Source organism: Phaseolus vulgaris, chromosome 10 (genome assembly GCF_000499845.2).
Source record: "Phaseolus vulgaris cultivar G19833 chromosome 10, P. vulgaris v2.0, whole genome shotgun sequence".
In the NCBI taxonomy this organism is placed as follows: domain Eukaryota; kingdom Viridiplantae; phylum Streptophyta; class Magnoliopsida; order Fabales; family Fabaceae; genus Phaseolus; species Phaseolus vulgaris.
Window position 1 is genome coordinate 8,398,023 of NC_023750.2, and position 18,255 is coordinate 8,416,277.

Here is an 18,255-nt window from a genome sequence, read left to right on the forward strand (position 1 = left end):
AGCTCCCACATCACGAATCATGTCCTCCAATCGATCATCATCTCCATCATCGTGTACTGCTTCATCCATGGTAGAACCCACATATTCCTCAGTTACGGAAACACGTGGTAAATTTAATAATTCACCATGCCATGTCCAAGTTGTATAAGATCGAAGAAACCCATCACACAGCAGGTGTTCCCTCATGATATTCACATCTAGTATCCTTCCATTCAAACAGTTAACGCACGGACACCTGATCTTTGCTCCATCATGACCACTAATAATCACGTTATGCTGCGCAAATTGTATAAATTCCTCTACTCCCCTTTCGTACTCATCACTTATACGAACAACATTAATCCAACTTTGATCCATTATATATTCTGGAATATAGTTAGGATTTTCTAATAATTAGTATTCTATTCAATCTCACACATTTGCCGAGGGTCGAACACCCCCGGACTCAATCCAAACACGATATTTCTATTCTAAAAGTAACAATAACTAACATAACATAAAACTTTTATTAAAATGTAATTAACAACTAACTAAATATATAATATAAATTTAAGAAAATAGAAATTATATAATACAAAAATTCAAAATACACACAAATATATAAATTATTAGTTATTAGTTATAAATTCCAAGTTGTATTAGTTATTAATTAAATATATATTATAATACAGAAAAATAAAAATTCAAAATATTAAATAAAAATTCAAAATATTAAATATAAATTCAAAATATTAAATAAATATTAAATACAACACCAACCTTTAGGTTGATGGTGATCGGAGTGGCAGAGGCACAAGACGAAGACGAAGACGAAGGCGGTGGCGGAAGTTGTGGCGGTGGCGGAAGTTGTGGCAGTGGCGGAGCAGAAAAAACCAGCGAACCCAATAGAACAGTAACCAGCTATATGCCAAAAACGAGTTAGGAAACGAAATGACAATGCCAAGGAAGTGAATAATGACAATGACAAAAACGAAAACGAAAACAAACGTTGAAGCGGAGAGAGCTGAAACTTACAATGCAAAGGGAACTGAAACAGAACATTGAAACGAAGAGCGAAGAAGACGAAAGTGAAAGTGAAAACTAGTGGCGCACTTCAATTTTTAGGATAAAATTGATTTACAAATGCGGTTCTAGGGTAAGACCGCATTTGTAAATAAATTAAAATGAATTACAAATGCGGTCTTTACTATGCCCGCATTTGTAAATCATTCTGAATTGATTTACAAATGCGGTCATACTAAAGACCGCATTTGTAATTCAATTCAGATTGATTTACAAATGCGGTCATAGTAAAGACCGCATTTGTAAATCATTTTAATTGATTTACAAATGCGGTCTTACCCTAGAACCGCATTTGTAAATCAATTTAATTACAAAAATGCCACCGCGTTTTTTACAAATGCGTTTAAGCGCAAAACCGCACTAAATAAAGGATCGTTGTTAATATAGTGCTTGCAGATTTATTTGAATTTCATTAGTTTTAGGGACATGATAGTGTTTTCTTGTATATTCTTTGTCAAGTAGATGAAATACACTATAAATGTGATTTCTTATAAGAGCAAATAAATTAGGAATTGTTTAGACTTTAGACATGCCAAAGGAACTCACACATCTCAAGGCAACCTTCAAGCTGAATGGAAATGCACCATGCATCTTTTGTTTCTCTTGCTGCATTTTCCTAAGACAGATTTAAGAATAATAAAAAATATAGAAAACATAAAATGTTCACCAAATAGTCAAGCCACACACAAACACACATGAGAAAAGAAAAGACATGCAAGAAATTTGCTCCTTCCATATGGTTCTGTAGACAACTATTTTTTTTTATCAGCAAAGAATTAATTAAAATTAGAGAATAGATAAATCAATAAGTTATAAATTAATCAAGTTTATATGAATTGACTTGACTTAGAAGTAATGAAGGATTATAAATTTTGGTTCAGAGAAATTAAAACTTTTTTCTGTATTTTAGTAGCTTTTTTATTTTTGTATAAATTTATATTAAATTCAGCGTCAATTATTTCATTTATTCTAAATTATCAACTAATTAAAATGTTTCAAATTATAAATTATTTAAAATGTTTCAAATACAAATTGTGTTTACTTTATATAAAGACAATGAAATTTATATTCTTATATAAGCGAAAAACCATATTTTTATCACTAAAATAATACGTTTAGTATAAATATTTCTCTTTGATTAATTTAATATATTTAAATTAAAAATTATATTTAATTACTATCTTAAATAAAAAGAACTTCAAATTTCTATGTAATTTTTACTTATCCATTTTATATAATTTATACGACCTTTGTAAGGTTGGAAAGGCAATTATTAAAAAAGCTAGGTGGGAGAAGCTTCAATGAAAAAACACAAATACTTTATAGCATACACTTGTGTATTTCTACTATATATTGCAGAATTTTCTACGTGGAAACTAGCTAATAATAACAATCAATCCATCAACTGAACTTATAGTAGAAATATTATTGCTATGTATTTTTCAAATTGAAAATAGAAGAAACGTAATGGTGGAAGGAACCATATACCTTACTTTTCCATATCAAAGCTAGTAAAAAAGTTGAACTGATAAAGAGAAATGACTATTAACAAATAATATATTTTACAACTACATTACATTCGTCAAATTTTTTAAATTGATTTACTTAAAACAAAGTAGTACACATATTATATCCATTGAACATAATAACGATGTGATATATTACCCGAAAATTTAATTCTTTAAATTATTTTTATTTTGGTCAAAACTAATATATACTACACCGGTAATATATGATGTAAAATAAAAATTAATTTTTTTTTATCATGTTAGAGTTTATATTTTACACCTATTTTTCACATAATCAATGTAATATATATTTAATATTTACAAAATATATTGTATTTTTATTTACACGGTTTGCATTTCCAAACTTTATATTTTTATTTTATTTTTTTTTATCGGCAATAAAAAATAAATAAATGGGAACCACTTCAGGGGTGGTTCAACCCTTATACATAAAGAGCAAAACATCTTACCATACTCCTACCACTAAACACCTACCTGAATATCTAAGGAACAACCAAACTAACTATAGGAAAACATTAAATTATCATCCTCATACAATTCACTGGGTTCAAAACCCAATTAGAGTACCCGAAGGAAGCACAATGAGATTTTGCGTAAATCCACGACCAAACTTTTACCTGTACCAAGGCGAATACTTCGAGCGCATATACCACCCCCCCCCCCCCTATCAAAGGACACACAATTCCTATGATTCCAAATACCACTCACAACTCCAACCCAAATTGCACCCCAAACGTCATTAACCGAATCTGAAGCCTGACTTAACCTGAACTGTAGAAAGTTTGCCAAAGGATCCTTATGAATAACGAAGGATACGCCTAGCCACTTAAAACAAAGACACCAAACACGCCAAGCGAAATCGTAGACGAAAAACAGATGACTGGACGACTCTTCCACCATCCCACACAGACAACACAAAGGATTCTCAATCACCACCTCGCGTCTTTCCAGATTTACCCTAGTAGCAACCTTATTCTCTATCACCCTCCAAGCTGTGAACAAAGCAGAAGGCAAGGCTTTGCACCTCCACAACTTACTGTAAACTGGAGGGACCTCCCCAACTGTATCCTTCCTAACTTGAACATAGGTTGAGTTAACCGTAAAAGTTTTGAACCCCCCAGCCTTCCAAATCCAACAATCTTCCTTCCCCAGTTCCAACTTCGCCCCTTGCAACAGCTGAACCAACTGCTCCTCCAGAGGCTTCTCCCATTCGAAAAAAGATCTACGCCAAACAAAGTGCCACACCCAAACACCATCAATCCAATTCCCAAGCTCAACCACCTTTGTATCTTTAGCCAAACTAAGGGAAAACAGTCTCGGGAAAACGACCTTCAAAGCTCCACAACTCAGCCAACTGTCCTCCCAGAAAGAGATACCCTTCCCATCACCAACATCCCACTGAAAACCATCTTCAAAACTTCTTCCCCAACCCTCTGAAGCCCACACCTCCATCAAATCTTTCCACCAAAGGGAACCCTTTCTGATTTTACCCACCTCTCTCAAATTTCTCCAACCACCATATTTAGAAACAAGGATTTCTTTCCACAAACCTCCTTTATCCGTACCCAACCTCCAAATCCACTTACCTAACAAAGCCAGATTAAACTTCCTAAGGTCAATAACACCAAGGCCCCATAATCACGAGGCTCACAAACTTTTTTCCAGGAGACCCAAGCGATCTTCCTACCATCAGAACCCCACCCCCAAAGGAAATTCCTTTGTAGCCGAACTAGCTTCTCTGCCACCACAGACGGTAACTTGAATAGTGACATAAAAAATAGCGGAATTGAGGACAGAACAGACTTTATCAAACAAATCCTCCCAGCCAAAGATAAACACCTACCTCTCCACCTTGAAAGTTTACCCTGAACTCTCTCTAACACCCCGCTCCAAAAAGCACCACGCTTGTGACTTCCTCCTACCGGCAATCCTAAATAAACAAACGAGGTCACCATCACTTTACAATTAAGAATAGACGCAAAATGTTGAAGCAAGCTCTGACTCAACCCCAACCCGCCAATTCTACTTTTCAAAAAATTCACCTTAAGCCCAGAGGCGAGCTCGAAGCAGAGTAGAATCGCCTTAATACTGAATACACTTTTTGTATTAGCTTCACAAAAGAATAAGGTGTCGTCAGCATATTGTAACATATTTACTTTCACATTAGCCTTGCCAACCACCAAACTGTCAATCAAACTCTTCTCTTCTGCCATCCTAGAAACCCCAGTCAATCCTTCTGCAACTATAAGAAAAAGGAACGGGGCAAGCGGATCGCCTTGACGAAGTCCCTTCCTAGGAATAAACTCCCTAGTTGGGCTACTGTTCACAAGCACAGAGACTAAAGCAGATTCTAGGCAACCTTTTATCCAGCAAATCCATTGGACACAAAAGCCCAGCCTTTCAAGCATATAATAAAGAAAATCCCAACTTACCGAGTCATATGCCTTCTCGTAGTCAACTTTGAAGAAAACACAACTCTTCCTTTTCCTTTTATATTCTTACAACACCTCATTAGCCACTAACACACTGTCTAACAAGCCCCTACCTTCCAGGAAAGCTGACTGTCTAAAATCAATAACTTTACTTATCACCTTTTTCAGGCGTAAAGACAATGCTTTGGAGATAATCTTATAGAGACATCCAACTAACGAAATAGGCCTGAATTCGCCAAGTTGCTGGGGATTTTCGACTTTTGGAACTAAACATAGGAATGAAGCATTTGAGCCTCTAGGCCAATTACTCTTAGACGCAAAATCCTTCACTGCTGACAACACATCCAACTTTATAATTTCCCAATAATGCTTTAAGAAACCAAAATTAAAGCCATCAGGGCCAGGACTCTTAGAGCTATCACAATTCCATACCGCACCCCTTATTTCATCTTCAGAGAAGTCTGCAATCAACAACTCATTGTCCTCCTCCGAAATAGAGTTGAACCTAACATTATCCAACCTTACCTGACACCCTTCTTTTCTGGCAAACCTATCCTCAAAGTAAACACGGACCTTGTCCTTGATCACCTCCTTATCCTCACACCACCGGCCGTTAACAAACATCCCATGTAACTCGTTCCTCGCCCTTCTCCACTTCACAGACAAGTGAAAGAACTTTGTGTTAAGATCTCCTTGTTTCAACCACTTTTGTCTTGCTTTTTGGGACATGATTGCCTCTTGTTTAAACATAACTTTATTAAGGTTAGCTAACAAAGATCTTCTTTCCTCCCTTTCTGATTCATCCAAGCCTCTATCATCATCTTTTATATCTAACACGTTGATCCTCTTTTGCAACTCCTCACTAGCAAGGTTGACATCCCCAAAAACCTCTTTGTTCCAGACTTTTAAATCCGCTTTAAGCTTTTTCAATTTCTCTTTGAAAATAAAAATTCCACGTCCTTGTACATCATAGCTAGCCCATTTTGTCCTCACAAAATCTTTAAATGTACTATCTTTATGCCAAACATCTAAGCACCTAAAAGGTCTCGGACCCCAGTCAACAGACACTTCTTTAAGAACAACTGCACAGTGGTCCGAGATAGATCTGTTTAGGACAAACTGTTGACAATGGGGCCAAGCATCGAGCCATTATTTTGACACAAGAACCCTGTCAATTCTACTTTTCACCATTCCATTTGGTTTATACCAAGTAAACTTCCTGCCAACTAACGGGATATCTTCTAACTCTGATTTTTCAATGAATTCATTGAATCCTTTTATTTCTCTAGAATAATCTGACTCTGAGATCAAACTTTTCCTCTCCTCTTGGCGTCTGATTGAGTTAAAATCTCCGATAACACACCATGCCTTCGAAAGTTGAGTCAGCCTAAAACCACTAATCTCATCCCAAACTTCTTTCCTTTCCCGTAAAGAGCCAGAGCAATAAAACATTCACAATTGTTACATGTACCCCAATACCAACCTTCCAAAAACCCTCTATAATCGTGAAATTCCTTCCATTAACATTATTGGACATCTGAAAAGACTTTTTATTCCAAATCGTAAGGACCCCACCATCACTATTGTTTGCTTTATTTACGACCCAATCAACTTCATTACTTCCCCAGATAAGGCAGACTTTCTCCCTACTAACCTCAGAACATTTTGTCTCTTGTAGGCACATCATATCCACCTGTTCCTTACTAACCAAATCACTTAAGTACTTTCTCTTCAAGGTACCTCCTAAACCTCTAACATTCGGACTAATTATTTTCATTGACAAACTTTTCTGATCTCCCCCCTTGCCTTCCTCCCCTCACTACCTTCCCAGAAAGACAAAGCATGTAAACTATTAATGACAACCTCTTCTTGTCCGGGGTGAGAATACCCTGCTTCTTTAGCAACATTTAAGTCGTTTTTCGCCCAAAAAAAATCTTTTGCAATTTTCAATACCACTATCGGATAAACAAAGAGTATCATTTCTCACATCAGATTGCTGGACAAAAAAACTGCTTTGTCCACCCTCACATCCACCAAATTATGATCAACACGCGGTAAAACTGCAACATCGGACTTAACTTCTTCTACTCCCGTTACTTTCCTAGATGCTAGGATCACGGAACGATTAAGTTCCTTTACCTCCAAAAAACTTACGACCTCCTTTACCCTCACCGCTTTGTCCCTTGAAGTAATAGACATATTATTCACCACCCCTAAAGAAGGCCTTGAAGAGATGCCAATACCTTTCCTTTCCAACACCAACAAAACATCACTCTGACCCTCCCTCTGTAAGAGGCCCAACTCCGGTTCTCGAATACTCTGTTCTTCTTGGCCCGCCAACCTAACCTCCGTTCCCTGTAAATCAATACTTGCTTCCATGGGCTCCACCATGGCCACCCCTGCAGAAGGGCTTGTTCTCTCACGCTCCCCCACTGACACCCAAGCAATCTCCCGCCGCTCCCCATGCCCGGAGACGTGAACCACTCTCTGCCCGTCGACGCCGCTTGGAGGGCTGACCACCTCCGTCATCACCAAGCTTCCACACCGTGGACTTGCCCCTCCAATTTTTGCTGCCTCCCACGTGTCAGAGTGTTCCTGCTCAAGAACTGGGCTAGTTCCAAAAGAAACTCTTCATTCTCCTCCAGTTGTGATTTTGAGGAAACTGCATTTAATGCTTGATGGCTTGCATGCTCTACATTATTACTAAGTAGGTGAGAGAAGGTCCCCTCATTAAATAGGGACCCGCGTGCCATCAAAGCCCCACTCACAAGCTCATTCCTCTCTCCTATGCTTATAGATGAGTTATTCAACCCCTCCACCTGCACCTCGAGAATTTCCCTCCACATGTTCTCTCTCCTTATTTAGGCTATCTTTGGATTGAGGAGGGGATTTATGAGGAGGAGAGGGAGTGAATTTGTGAGAATTAGAGAGAATGTGTGAGCTTATTTGGATTGAGGGATGATGATGGTTTATTGTAAATTTACAACTTTATTCTTATTATTAAAAAATATTTAAATAATGAATTATGAATTTTTTTGTAAGTTTAAATTAATTAAATATTTTTAATATATAATATTCATAATTATTTATATTTTTTAATAAAAAATATAATGAAAATATTTTTGTGTTAAATTGAAAAAAATTTATTAAATATATTAAAATTTATGAAAATAATATTTATTATTATATTTATTTGTTACTTTATATAATTATATATGTTGTTGATATTATAATTTTATTTTTATTATTTATAATTATATGTTGTTATTAATAATATAATTAAGTATTTTTGAAATTATAAATAATAAATAAATTTATATAATATTAAATTTTATATATTATAATAAAATGAATGTAAAAAGATATTTTAGTAAAAATATAATAATTCACGTCAATCCCTATAAATCTCTTCATTTTGTGAAGAGTGAAAAAAACCATTCATCCCTCCCCACCCTCAAAACCCTTGAAACAAAAAAAAAACACAAAGTTCCTCAACTCCCTCCACATGTTCTCTCTCCTTATTTAAAGCACAATTTTCCTCAACTCTCTGCACTTGTTCTCTCTCCTTATTTAATGCACAAAGTTCCTCAACCATACCCATTAAACCCCACTCACCAGCGGACCAAGCCTGGGCCACTCCCTCAATGCTTGTTTCTCGCCCTGCTTACTGGTCATTTGGCGCTTCCAAATTTCTTTGTTATGTGATGCTGCCATCGTGTTCATTCACTCAAATTATTATTATTAATAAAAAAATTTAAATTATTTTTAAATTGGTATCTAAATTATCTATTTAGGTTTTAGTAGCTAAAATCTTGGTAACTAATAGTTAGATATCAATATAGAAACTTATAAATTTTATTAATAATAGAAACTACTTTAGATACTAATAATTTTTTTTAGTTTATAAAATGGTCTCTAATATATCATATAATAACTAATTATTTTTGTCTCTAAAATTAGTTTATATTTAATGATTTTCTTGTACCCTTTTAATAAATTCGCTTTAGTTAAAAATCTATAAAAATAAAGGTTTGCATTGTATCAGAAAAAAGGTAACTCATACTCTTGCAATGTTTACATTTGTGAGAGAGCTTTTTGCGAATCAAGTTTTTGTGAGAAACTGTTTTTGAAAGATCTTTGAGGTTTCTTGGAGCAAAATTTTCATCATCTTATTGAAGCTAGAGATATTTTATTGTTGTTGTGAAATTAAGAAATCCAATTGTGTTTCTTGTTTCACAATTGAGGTTAATTCGTTCTATTCTTTATTGTCTTGTATTTCTGTATTGAATCTTTAGCAAGATAGGATTTCTTGGTGGTTGTTTTTGTTATAACATGGTATTTTGGTGTGTGTTTTAGTTTTTGTAGTGTTCAAGAATAGTTTAGTGTATTATCTTGTAAAGAATTGTGTTTTTAGTGAAAATCACATTGGTGTGAGGTGAAACTATTTGTAGCTCTGTATATTAGTGAACAAGTATAAATTTTTTTGTATTTTTCTGTGTTCTTTATTCTTTTTTACAAATTATCTACATAATAATCTGTTATGATATAATCAATCTGTTGTTTTAATTTTTTTCAGACTGTATTGATTTTCTGTAATAACTAAAATTATTAAGATAATTGATATTAATTATTACATTGAATCATCATATATTGTGTTGCAATGTGTTTCAGTTACTTATTAACACAATTATTTGAAACATAAACAGTCTAATAAAATTGCATTCATCTTAATACAATCAATTGTTTTATTAAACATTGATTGTTTTTTTGAGATTTGCATCTATCATATTAACTGTAAAATTCTTTTTCCCTTTATTGCTAATTGTGCTCATTTGTTTTGTATATGTTGGAAAAAAAGTATTAAAATGACAATTAGTTGTTTCTAGGTTTAACATGTTTAAATTTCTCTAACATTATTTCTTCATTACAAAAGTAATTTATTAATCTGCAAAACAATGAAATTAATTTTGATAAATTGATTTTTGATTAAACAGTTTTAAAACTTTTAACTGTAAATCTTGCTTAAAATTTAATCTATTATTTTTCAAAATAATTTGTTAAAAATTCATACTGCATTTATTTCATGGTATAGGAATTTCGAATACAAATTTGTCATCCATACTTGCGTTTACTAATGGTCAGACCAATTTTCATGGTATAATTTTCGTACAATTTTTCTTTTACCAAATTGTAATTTTTGAATAAAAGATGTACTACCATAGTGCAAAATCTCTTACATGTGTCTTTTCCCTAAATAGTTCTTACATGTGTTTTTTTCCTAAATTTGTAATAAAGTGCTTAAATGTTGATTTTTTTTAAGAAAATGATTATTTTATTTATCTTTTGACATAAAGAAAATTGGAGAAAGTTATTTAATAAGATGTTGAGACAATAGGGTGGTGCCATTTTACTATGAAATAGTAAATCTCAAAAGATATGACTCGAAAACAAATCGTTTGCACCTTACTCTATGATTCTTTTGAATAGCAAGAACAAACTATAGGATAGGAATAAAAGAAAATATTGTAAATAATATGGAACTCCAAATAACTTCAACATAAAAAGTTCATATCTAACTCCTCATTTATCTTTCCAACTCACCAAAAACTTTTAATAAGTCAATGGCCACAAATTCAAAACATTTTGTACCCCTAATTTTATTTTCCCTTATGAATCTTCTCAACAATATACAACAACAATTTTCGACTCAGAGTCATGACTACTTTCATCCCTAGAAATTATTATCATTATGCTCCTTCACCTACTACTTATAGATCAACATTCTCCATAACTATAAATATTCTTGCATTTATTATTGAATAAAAACTAATTTTATAAAAAAAAAATTAATTATTACATTAACTAAATTAGATAATATTTTAAATACTAAAAAACTATTAGTATCTAAAGTAGTTTTAGATAAATAGTTTTAAATTTGTATATAATTAGATACTAAAGTTTTAGTTACCAATTATTTAAATTCTAAAGTTGGTAACTAAAATTTTGGTAGCTAATAAAATACAAATTTATAAACTATTTATCAATAATATAAACTAGTTTAGATACCAATAATTTTTTTTAGTCTTTAAAATAGTATTTAATTTAATTATTATAATAATTAATTATTTTTTTTAAAATTAATTTTTGAAGTGATTCGGCCCACTAAATATTTCACTAAATTCTTCTTTCCTTTAAGAATTTTGCTTGCATCATCAATAAAATCAGGAAATTTATATTTTTGATCGAATCTTTCACTGAAAATCTCAGTAATAGTTCCACCAATCCGAACCAGTTCCTCCTTCGGAAGTCTTTTGGAACACAAAATATTTATTATCTCTTGAACAATTTTTTCAATCTGTTCACATTGTGACCTGAAAATTTAAATGAAATGAAGGCAAAACTTCATGAAACAGAAAAAAAAAAGGGTATACTCATTTACAGGAAAAAATATTTAAGTTTGAAAATATTATTTTGATTAAACAAGCATACATTTGGATTCAATTTGCATGTGTTTTCTACTGTTTTCGAAATTCCTAACATCTGAGAATTGTAGTTTAGAAAGGAGTAAATAAATTCAAACTGTGATGAATGTTGAAACGAGAGAGGATTACTCACTTATTTCGGATATCCCAACCAGAGATATTGGCGACTTGTGTGAGAGCTTGTCTCCATCTCTGAACTTCCTCCATCTTCACTTCATCTTCTCCGAATCTCTTTTCGTGTTCTGCAAATGCTTTCTCATAACATCCACTCTGTTTGCGCACCACCGAAGGATCAACGTCATAAAATATAGGTATAATAACACTTGGCGAAGTTTCACGGCAGTTACATATCTCTGCCAGTTCACGCAAGCACCAAGTGGAGGAAGCATAGTTTTGTGAGAAGACAACAATGAAAAGTCGAGAGGCTTGAATGGCTTGCAGCAGCTTGGGTGCAATGGATTCACCTCTTTTGAGATCTTTATCTTCTTTGAACACATTGATGTCTTTTGTACGGAGAGAATTAAAGAGAAAATCAGTGAAGGTGTTGCGCGTGTCCACGCCGTGGAAGCTGACAAAGACGTCGTAGGTGTGAGTTGCATGAGATGAAGAAGAGGAGTCGTGTTGGATGATGGCGTTAGAAGCCATTAGTGAAAGCAAAAGTTGTTGAGAGAGAGAGAGAGAAAAGAAAAGTTTTTGGTATCAGAATAGCTGTGAAAGTGGAAAGCAAAAACACTGATAAATAGAGATAAGTGTCGTGAGTATTTCAAATTAGGTTTTCTGATAACTGCAGCGTTGAAATTATGTACTCATGAAACAGTCAAACTGTCACTGATGATGACTTGGTATGAATTTATACATGAATCATAATGGCAGCGTCATGTCATATTAATAGAAATAAAATATAAAATTCCAATACATAATCGATTATAATAATTCATTATATGATAGATTTGTATACATAATAATTATATAATTTAGTAGTTCATTATGTATTTTAATTTTATAATATAATTTATTATAATAATATACTATACTAATAAAATAAATTATAATAATATTAATATATTTATATTTATATTTATAAAAATAAAAATATTAAAAAATAATAATATTAATATATTTATATATATAGTTTGTTGAGAGATTTGGAAAAGAGTATTGTTAAAAAAAATCAACTTTAAGAGTCCATAAAGTGTAATAGGATGTGAGATTAACTTTAAGAGTGCATAAAGTGTAATATGATGTGAGATTACGAATATTTTCAAAAAGCTATGTTAGAGAATGAAGTAAAATTAATAGATTGATAAAATTTAGATCAATATAAATTAATAACTCATAATTTTTATATAATCACATTATAATTCTTAATACTATAATTCTTAATACTTTTTTATATCATTTAATTATAAATTTATTTTTTATTATATATATATATATATTTGTTTTTAAACTCATCATATAAAAAAAATTTGTATATAACTTTTAAAAGAGTTGTCAAAACATATTTTCCTAAAATTTAACACTTCCATTATAATAAGGATGCACAGTTAAAACAACTGTTTTATTGAAATTACCTTAACTTTTGAGATAGTCTATTTAATCATCTCTTTTTTATAAAAAAATTATCGTATTAAACATCATTATCAAATTTGATATCTTAACTAAATTCAAATTTCAAATTTCAATAATTATGTCACCAAATAAAAAAATATTATTAATTTTTTTAAAACCTCCATTATTATTAAAGTACACTTCCCTGTTTGAAAAGTATAAAAAAAAATGTTCATTATTTTTTATATTATGCTAAGCGATACCAAACAATTGTTTGTTTATGTATAATTTTGAATATATAAACATTTATTTTCAATTTAAATAATATATATAATTTTGAATATATATGTGTCACCATATGTTATATTTCGGTGATGATATGTGACAATGTTCATATTTTTTTTTATGTGACTGATCCACAAGTGTAGAAATTCCCGTAACTATAAATAACACACTGGGTAATAAAAGAAGGCAGTGAAAGATTAATCCAATCTTTTTTAATTCCACCCTTTCTTCACATGTTAATGAATATATTTAATTATTAATTGAGATAATGAGAAATTTTATATACTAAATTAAATACTCAATTATAATCATTAATTAATTAAAATTTAATTTTTAAATACTGATTATTTAAGTTAAAAATATTTTTAATATTACAAAAATTATAGTAATTTAAATTATATCTTTTTACTTAAATTTTGTTTTGTTTTTTGGGTACGGAATTTGATGGGAGTGTGTGGTTAAAATGATTGAAAGAAATTGTGAAATAATTAAGTTTAAGAGAGATTAGGCCAACTCCTAAGAAAATTTAAACAAAACACTAATAGAAGTACAAACTTGAAAGTGAGAATTTGAAGAGAAATGAGTTAGCAACTTGGACATCATTTCATTATCAATTCAAAACTCATTTACAAGGGGGTTAACACTTGTATTTATAGTACTATGAGCAACCAAGGTGCAAGCTTTAACCCTAATAAACTCTTCAGATGGTCTAGAGTTGTATTGGGTCCAAGGAGGCTCAATTGTAACTCTAACTAGACTCTTTCTTTTTCTATTTACACCTTACTCTAATTGATAAAATTGGCGTAAAACATGATCCAAGATAATGACTGAAATATAAACCCAAAATAAAGCCTATACTACTTTGTACAAATTTATAAGACTAGGAAATTTGGAAGAAAGAGTTAAAAATTAATTCTCCATAAAAATAGAGTTTTCTGAACTCCTTCTTCTTCTTCCATTCTTTTAGCCATAACCCTATTTAAAGGTCCAATATGTGTCTTTCGGGATGGTCCTCCATCAATGGTATTAAGGACAACATTACGGATAGTATTAACACGATTAATGGTGGAGACATGAACAACAATAACTACTTGTCTTTCTTGTTTCACAACAAAGAAATATGGGTGGAATAGGTTCCATTAGTAAGATATGAGACCGAATATTACTATATTCATCATTTAATCCCTGCATTGTATTGTAGGGGTGGCAAAGTGGGGCGGGTCGTGCGGGCCGGCCCGCGACCCACTGAAAAAAAAAACGTGGGACAGGTTGCTTATTTCAACTCGCTGACCCGCTTAGGCCCACCCTGCATAATCTGTAGCCCGCGTGGGCCAAGTGCGAAGCGGGGCGGGTTGACCCGCATAAACCGCATAACTTTAAAATGTATAATTTTTTTTCAACACCCCATATTTTCTTCATGTAGCCTTACATTCCGAAATTTTTAATAACATCTTGTTATGCATGTTTCATGAAAATAATATTATGAGACAATTTACCTAATGCATCTAAATAAAATAATTCAAAAATTTTATTTAAAAAATTATTTTTTTTAATAAATATTTCTTATGCAAGCTAACACGCAAGTCCGGAGGGCAACATTTATGCAAGACAGGTTAGAAAAATCAACCCACAAAGCCAACCCAACTTACTTTTTGGGAGTCAAGTGTGGGCCCCGCATTGTTACCTCTATTGTATTGTATGATTCTCACATTTTCTTTTTTGAGTTATACATTCACAACCTTCGTAGAAAGAAAGAGACTGGAAAGTAGAATTTCCACAATCAGGCGGCTATTTTATATAATTTTTACTTATGACATTATATAATTAATATGATCTTCGTAGAAAAGGGTGGAATAGTCAAACGCGTTCAGCGTTATAATAAATTTATATTTGACCTTCGTAGAAAAGGGTGGGGAAGTAGAAAACGCATAAATTATTAGAAAAGCTAAGTGGAAGAAGCTTCAATGAAAAAAACTGAAATAGTAAACAACGTACGTAACTTTGAAAACCAATTACAATAATAGAATAATATTTTATATTAAAAAATAAAATAAATATAATTAAAATAATAATTTATTGGAATGTGAAATATGGGGGGTTTTGAAGTATCACCACCCTGTTTCTATTTATTCAGAGTTTGCCATTCTCTCAACAACTTTTCCTTTCTCTAATGGCTTCTATCGCCATCATCCAATACACCTCTTCTTCTTAATAAAATTCTTATTATAAAAAATTCATTCCAAAAGTATTTCATATATTTTAAAAAATTTATTCTAAAAAGCTTATTTAAAAAATTTAGTTCTGCAATTCCATAACCACGCGGCAATTATTAGAAAAGCTAAGTGGGAGAAGCTTCCATAAAAACGACCATTCGTAGAAAGAGGGTGGAATAATGAAACGCGCCAACGTGATAATAAATACCCATTCTTCACTTGAATTTCTATTTATTCATTCAGTGATTGCTCTCCACTTTCACACCCATTCTCTCTCTCTCAACAACTTTTGTTTTCTCTAATGACTTCTTCTTCTTCTTCTTCTTCTTCATCTCTTGCAACAGACACCTACGACGTATTTGTGAGCTTCCGCGGTGAAGACACGCGCAACAGCTTCATTGGTTTTCTCTTTCAGGCTCTCGGTACAAAAGGCATCAATGTGTTCAAAGATGTTGAAGATCTCAAAAAGGGTGAATCCATTGCACCCGAACTACTGCAAGCCATTCAAGCCTCTCAAGTTTTCATTATTGTCTTCTCAGAGAACTATGCTTCCTCCACTTGGTGCTTGCGTGAACTGGCGGAGATACGTAACTGCGATGAAAGACGTGTTATTATACCTATCTTTTATGATGTTGATCCTTCGGTGGTGCGCAAACAGAGTGGATCTTATGAGAAAGCATTTGCAGAATACGAAAAGAGATTCAGAGAAGATGAAGTGAAGATGGAGGAAGTTCAGAGATGGAGACAAGCTCTCACACAAGTCGCCAATCTCTCTGGTTGGGATATCCGAAACAAGTGAGTAATCCTTTCTCGTTTCAACATTCACAGTTTGAATTTATTTACTCCTTTCTAACCTACAATTCAGAGATGTTAGGAATTTCGGAAACAGTACAAAACACATGCAAATTGAATCCAAATCTATACTTGTTTAATCAAAATAATATTTTCAAACTTAAAATATGTTAAATTTTCAGGTTACACTGTGAACAGATTGAAGAAATTGTTGAAAGGATAATAAAAATTTTGGGACCAAAATTGTCAAGACTTCCTAAAGATGAACTGGTTGGAATAGAGTTTCGGGTTAAAGAATTAACAAATCTTCTGCATTTAGAGTCAGTTAATGATGTTCGAGTTATTGGAATTAGTGGAAGGGATGGCATAGGAAAGACAACTCTTGCTCGGGCTTTATATGAAAGAATCTCTCATCAGTATGATTTTCGTTGTTTTATTGATGATATGAGCAATATTTATGGAGATACTGGTTCATTAGGCGTACAAAAGCAGCTAATTTCCCAGTTTCTAAATGAGAAAAATCTTAAAATTTTTAATGCTATTGATGGAGCATATTGGGTGTGGAATAGACTGCACAAAGCAAGAGCACTTATAGTTCTTGACAATGTTGATAAAGGTGAACAACTTAAGCTGTTTACAGGAACAGAGATATACGTACATGCATAGGTGGAGGGAGCAGAATCATCATCATTTCTAGGGATGAACTTATATTGAAGACACATGGAGTGAAAGATGTTTATGAAGTCCTGCCGTTGAGTAGGAATAGTGCTGCGCTGTTGTTTTATAGAAATGCTTTCAAAGATGAAGATGAAGATGAAGTTCATTATAAATTCGAAAATTACTTGGAGGTGGCACGTGAGCTACTTTCACATGCTGAAGGTCATCCTGTGGCAATTGAATTAATGGGATCATTTTTGTGTGGTCAAGATGTCTCACAGTGGAGACGCTTATTGGATAATCTAAGACGTGAAAAACGTGGAAATATTATAGATGTTTTAAGTAGATATTGTGATGAGTTCGAAGAAGAAGGAAAAGAAATATTTCTTGATTTTAGGAGACGTTTTAATCGGTTGAAAGATGAAAGAAAAGAAATATTTCTTGACATAAGTAGATGTTTTGATCAATTGGAAGAAGAAGGAAAAGAAATATTTCGTGATATAAGTACATGTTTTGATCGGTTGGAAGAAGAAGGAAAAGAAATATTTCTTGATATTAAATCCTTATTCAAGAAAATCACTAAATAGAAACTAAATTTAGAGACAAAAAATAATTAGTTGTTATAGTGACTAAATAAAAAATCATTTTAGAGACTAAAAAAATTATTACTTTTCAAAGTAGTTTTTATCTTTGATAAATAGTTTCTAAATTGGTATCTAATTAGTTAACAAGGTTTTAACTACCAATTATTTAACTTCTAAATTTGGTAGCAAAAACTTTGGTAACTAATTAAATACCAATTTAGAAACTATTTATCAATAATAGAAACTAATTTAGAAACCAAATTTTTTTTGTAGTCTCTAAAATGGTCTTTAATTTAGTCAATATAACAACTAATTATTTTTTTTTCTAAAATTGGTTTCTATTCAATGAATGATTTTCTTGTAATGAATATTTATTCTAAGGATAGTGTGGAGAAGATTTTAAGCATCCATAGATTTGATTATGAAAATGACATACAAGCTTTGATTGAGAAATTTCTAATAACATGTGAAGATGGGATCATTTATATGCATGGGTTGTTGAAAGATTTGGGACATATATCTTGGATATGATTTGCAAGTTGTGAGGATTGCGAGGTCATATGGTGTATTGAAAATTAGACTCCTTATTAAATTAATGTGGATTTTTCAGGAAATTTTAATCATCTTTAGAATGAACTAATGTATCTTGATTGGAAAGGATATCTTTT

At 32.1% G+C, this 18,255-nt stretch overlaps 2 protein-coding genes and 1 pseudogene across 2 annotated transcripts; 1 reads left to right on the forward strand and 2 right to left on the reverse strand.

The window, feature by feature from the left end:
* Positions 1-1,585: 1,585 nt before the first annotated feature.
* LOC137813809 (uncharacterized) lies at positions 1,586-7,552 on the reverse strand. The gene is made up of 9 exons (XM_068616245.1): positions 7,011-7,552; positions 6,255-6,443; positions 5,094-6,128; positions 4,681-4,988; positions 4,435-4,521; positions 4,279-4,329; positions 3,549-4,177; positions 3,300-3,362; positions 1,586-1,678 (listed from the first exon to the last, which is right to left on the reverse strand). Exons 1-9 carry the CDS (start codon positions 7,550-7,552, stop codon positions 1,586-1,588), a joined length of 2,997 nt encoding a protein of 998 aa, XP_068472346.1.
* Positions 7,553-11,634: 4,082 nt separating this feature from the next.
* On the reverse strand, positions 11,635-12,215 carry LOC137818600 (toll/interleukin-1 receptor-like protein). The gene has a single exon (XM_068622122.1). It carries the CDS (start codon positions 12,148-12,150, stop codon positions 11,635-11,637), a length of 516 nt encoding a protein of 171 aa, XP_068478223.1. The 5' UTR covers positions 12,151-12,215.
* Positions 12,216-15,765: 3,550 nt separating this feature from the next.
* LOC137818599 (disease resistance protein Roq1-like) lies at positions 15,766-17,655 on the forward strand (annotated as a pseudogene).
* The last annotated feature ends 600 nt before the right edge of the window (positions 17,656-18,255 follow it).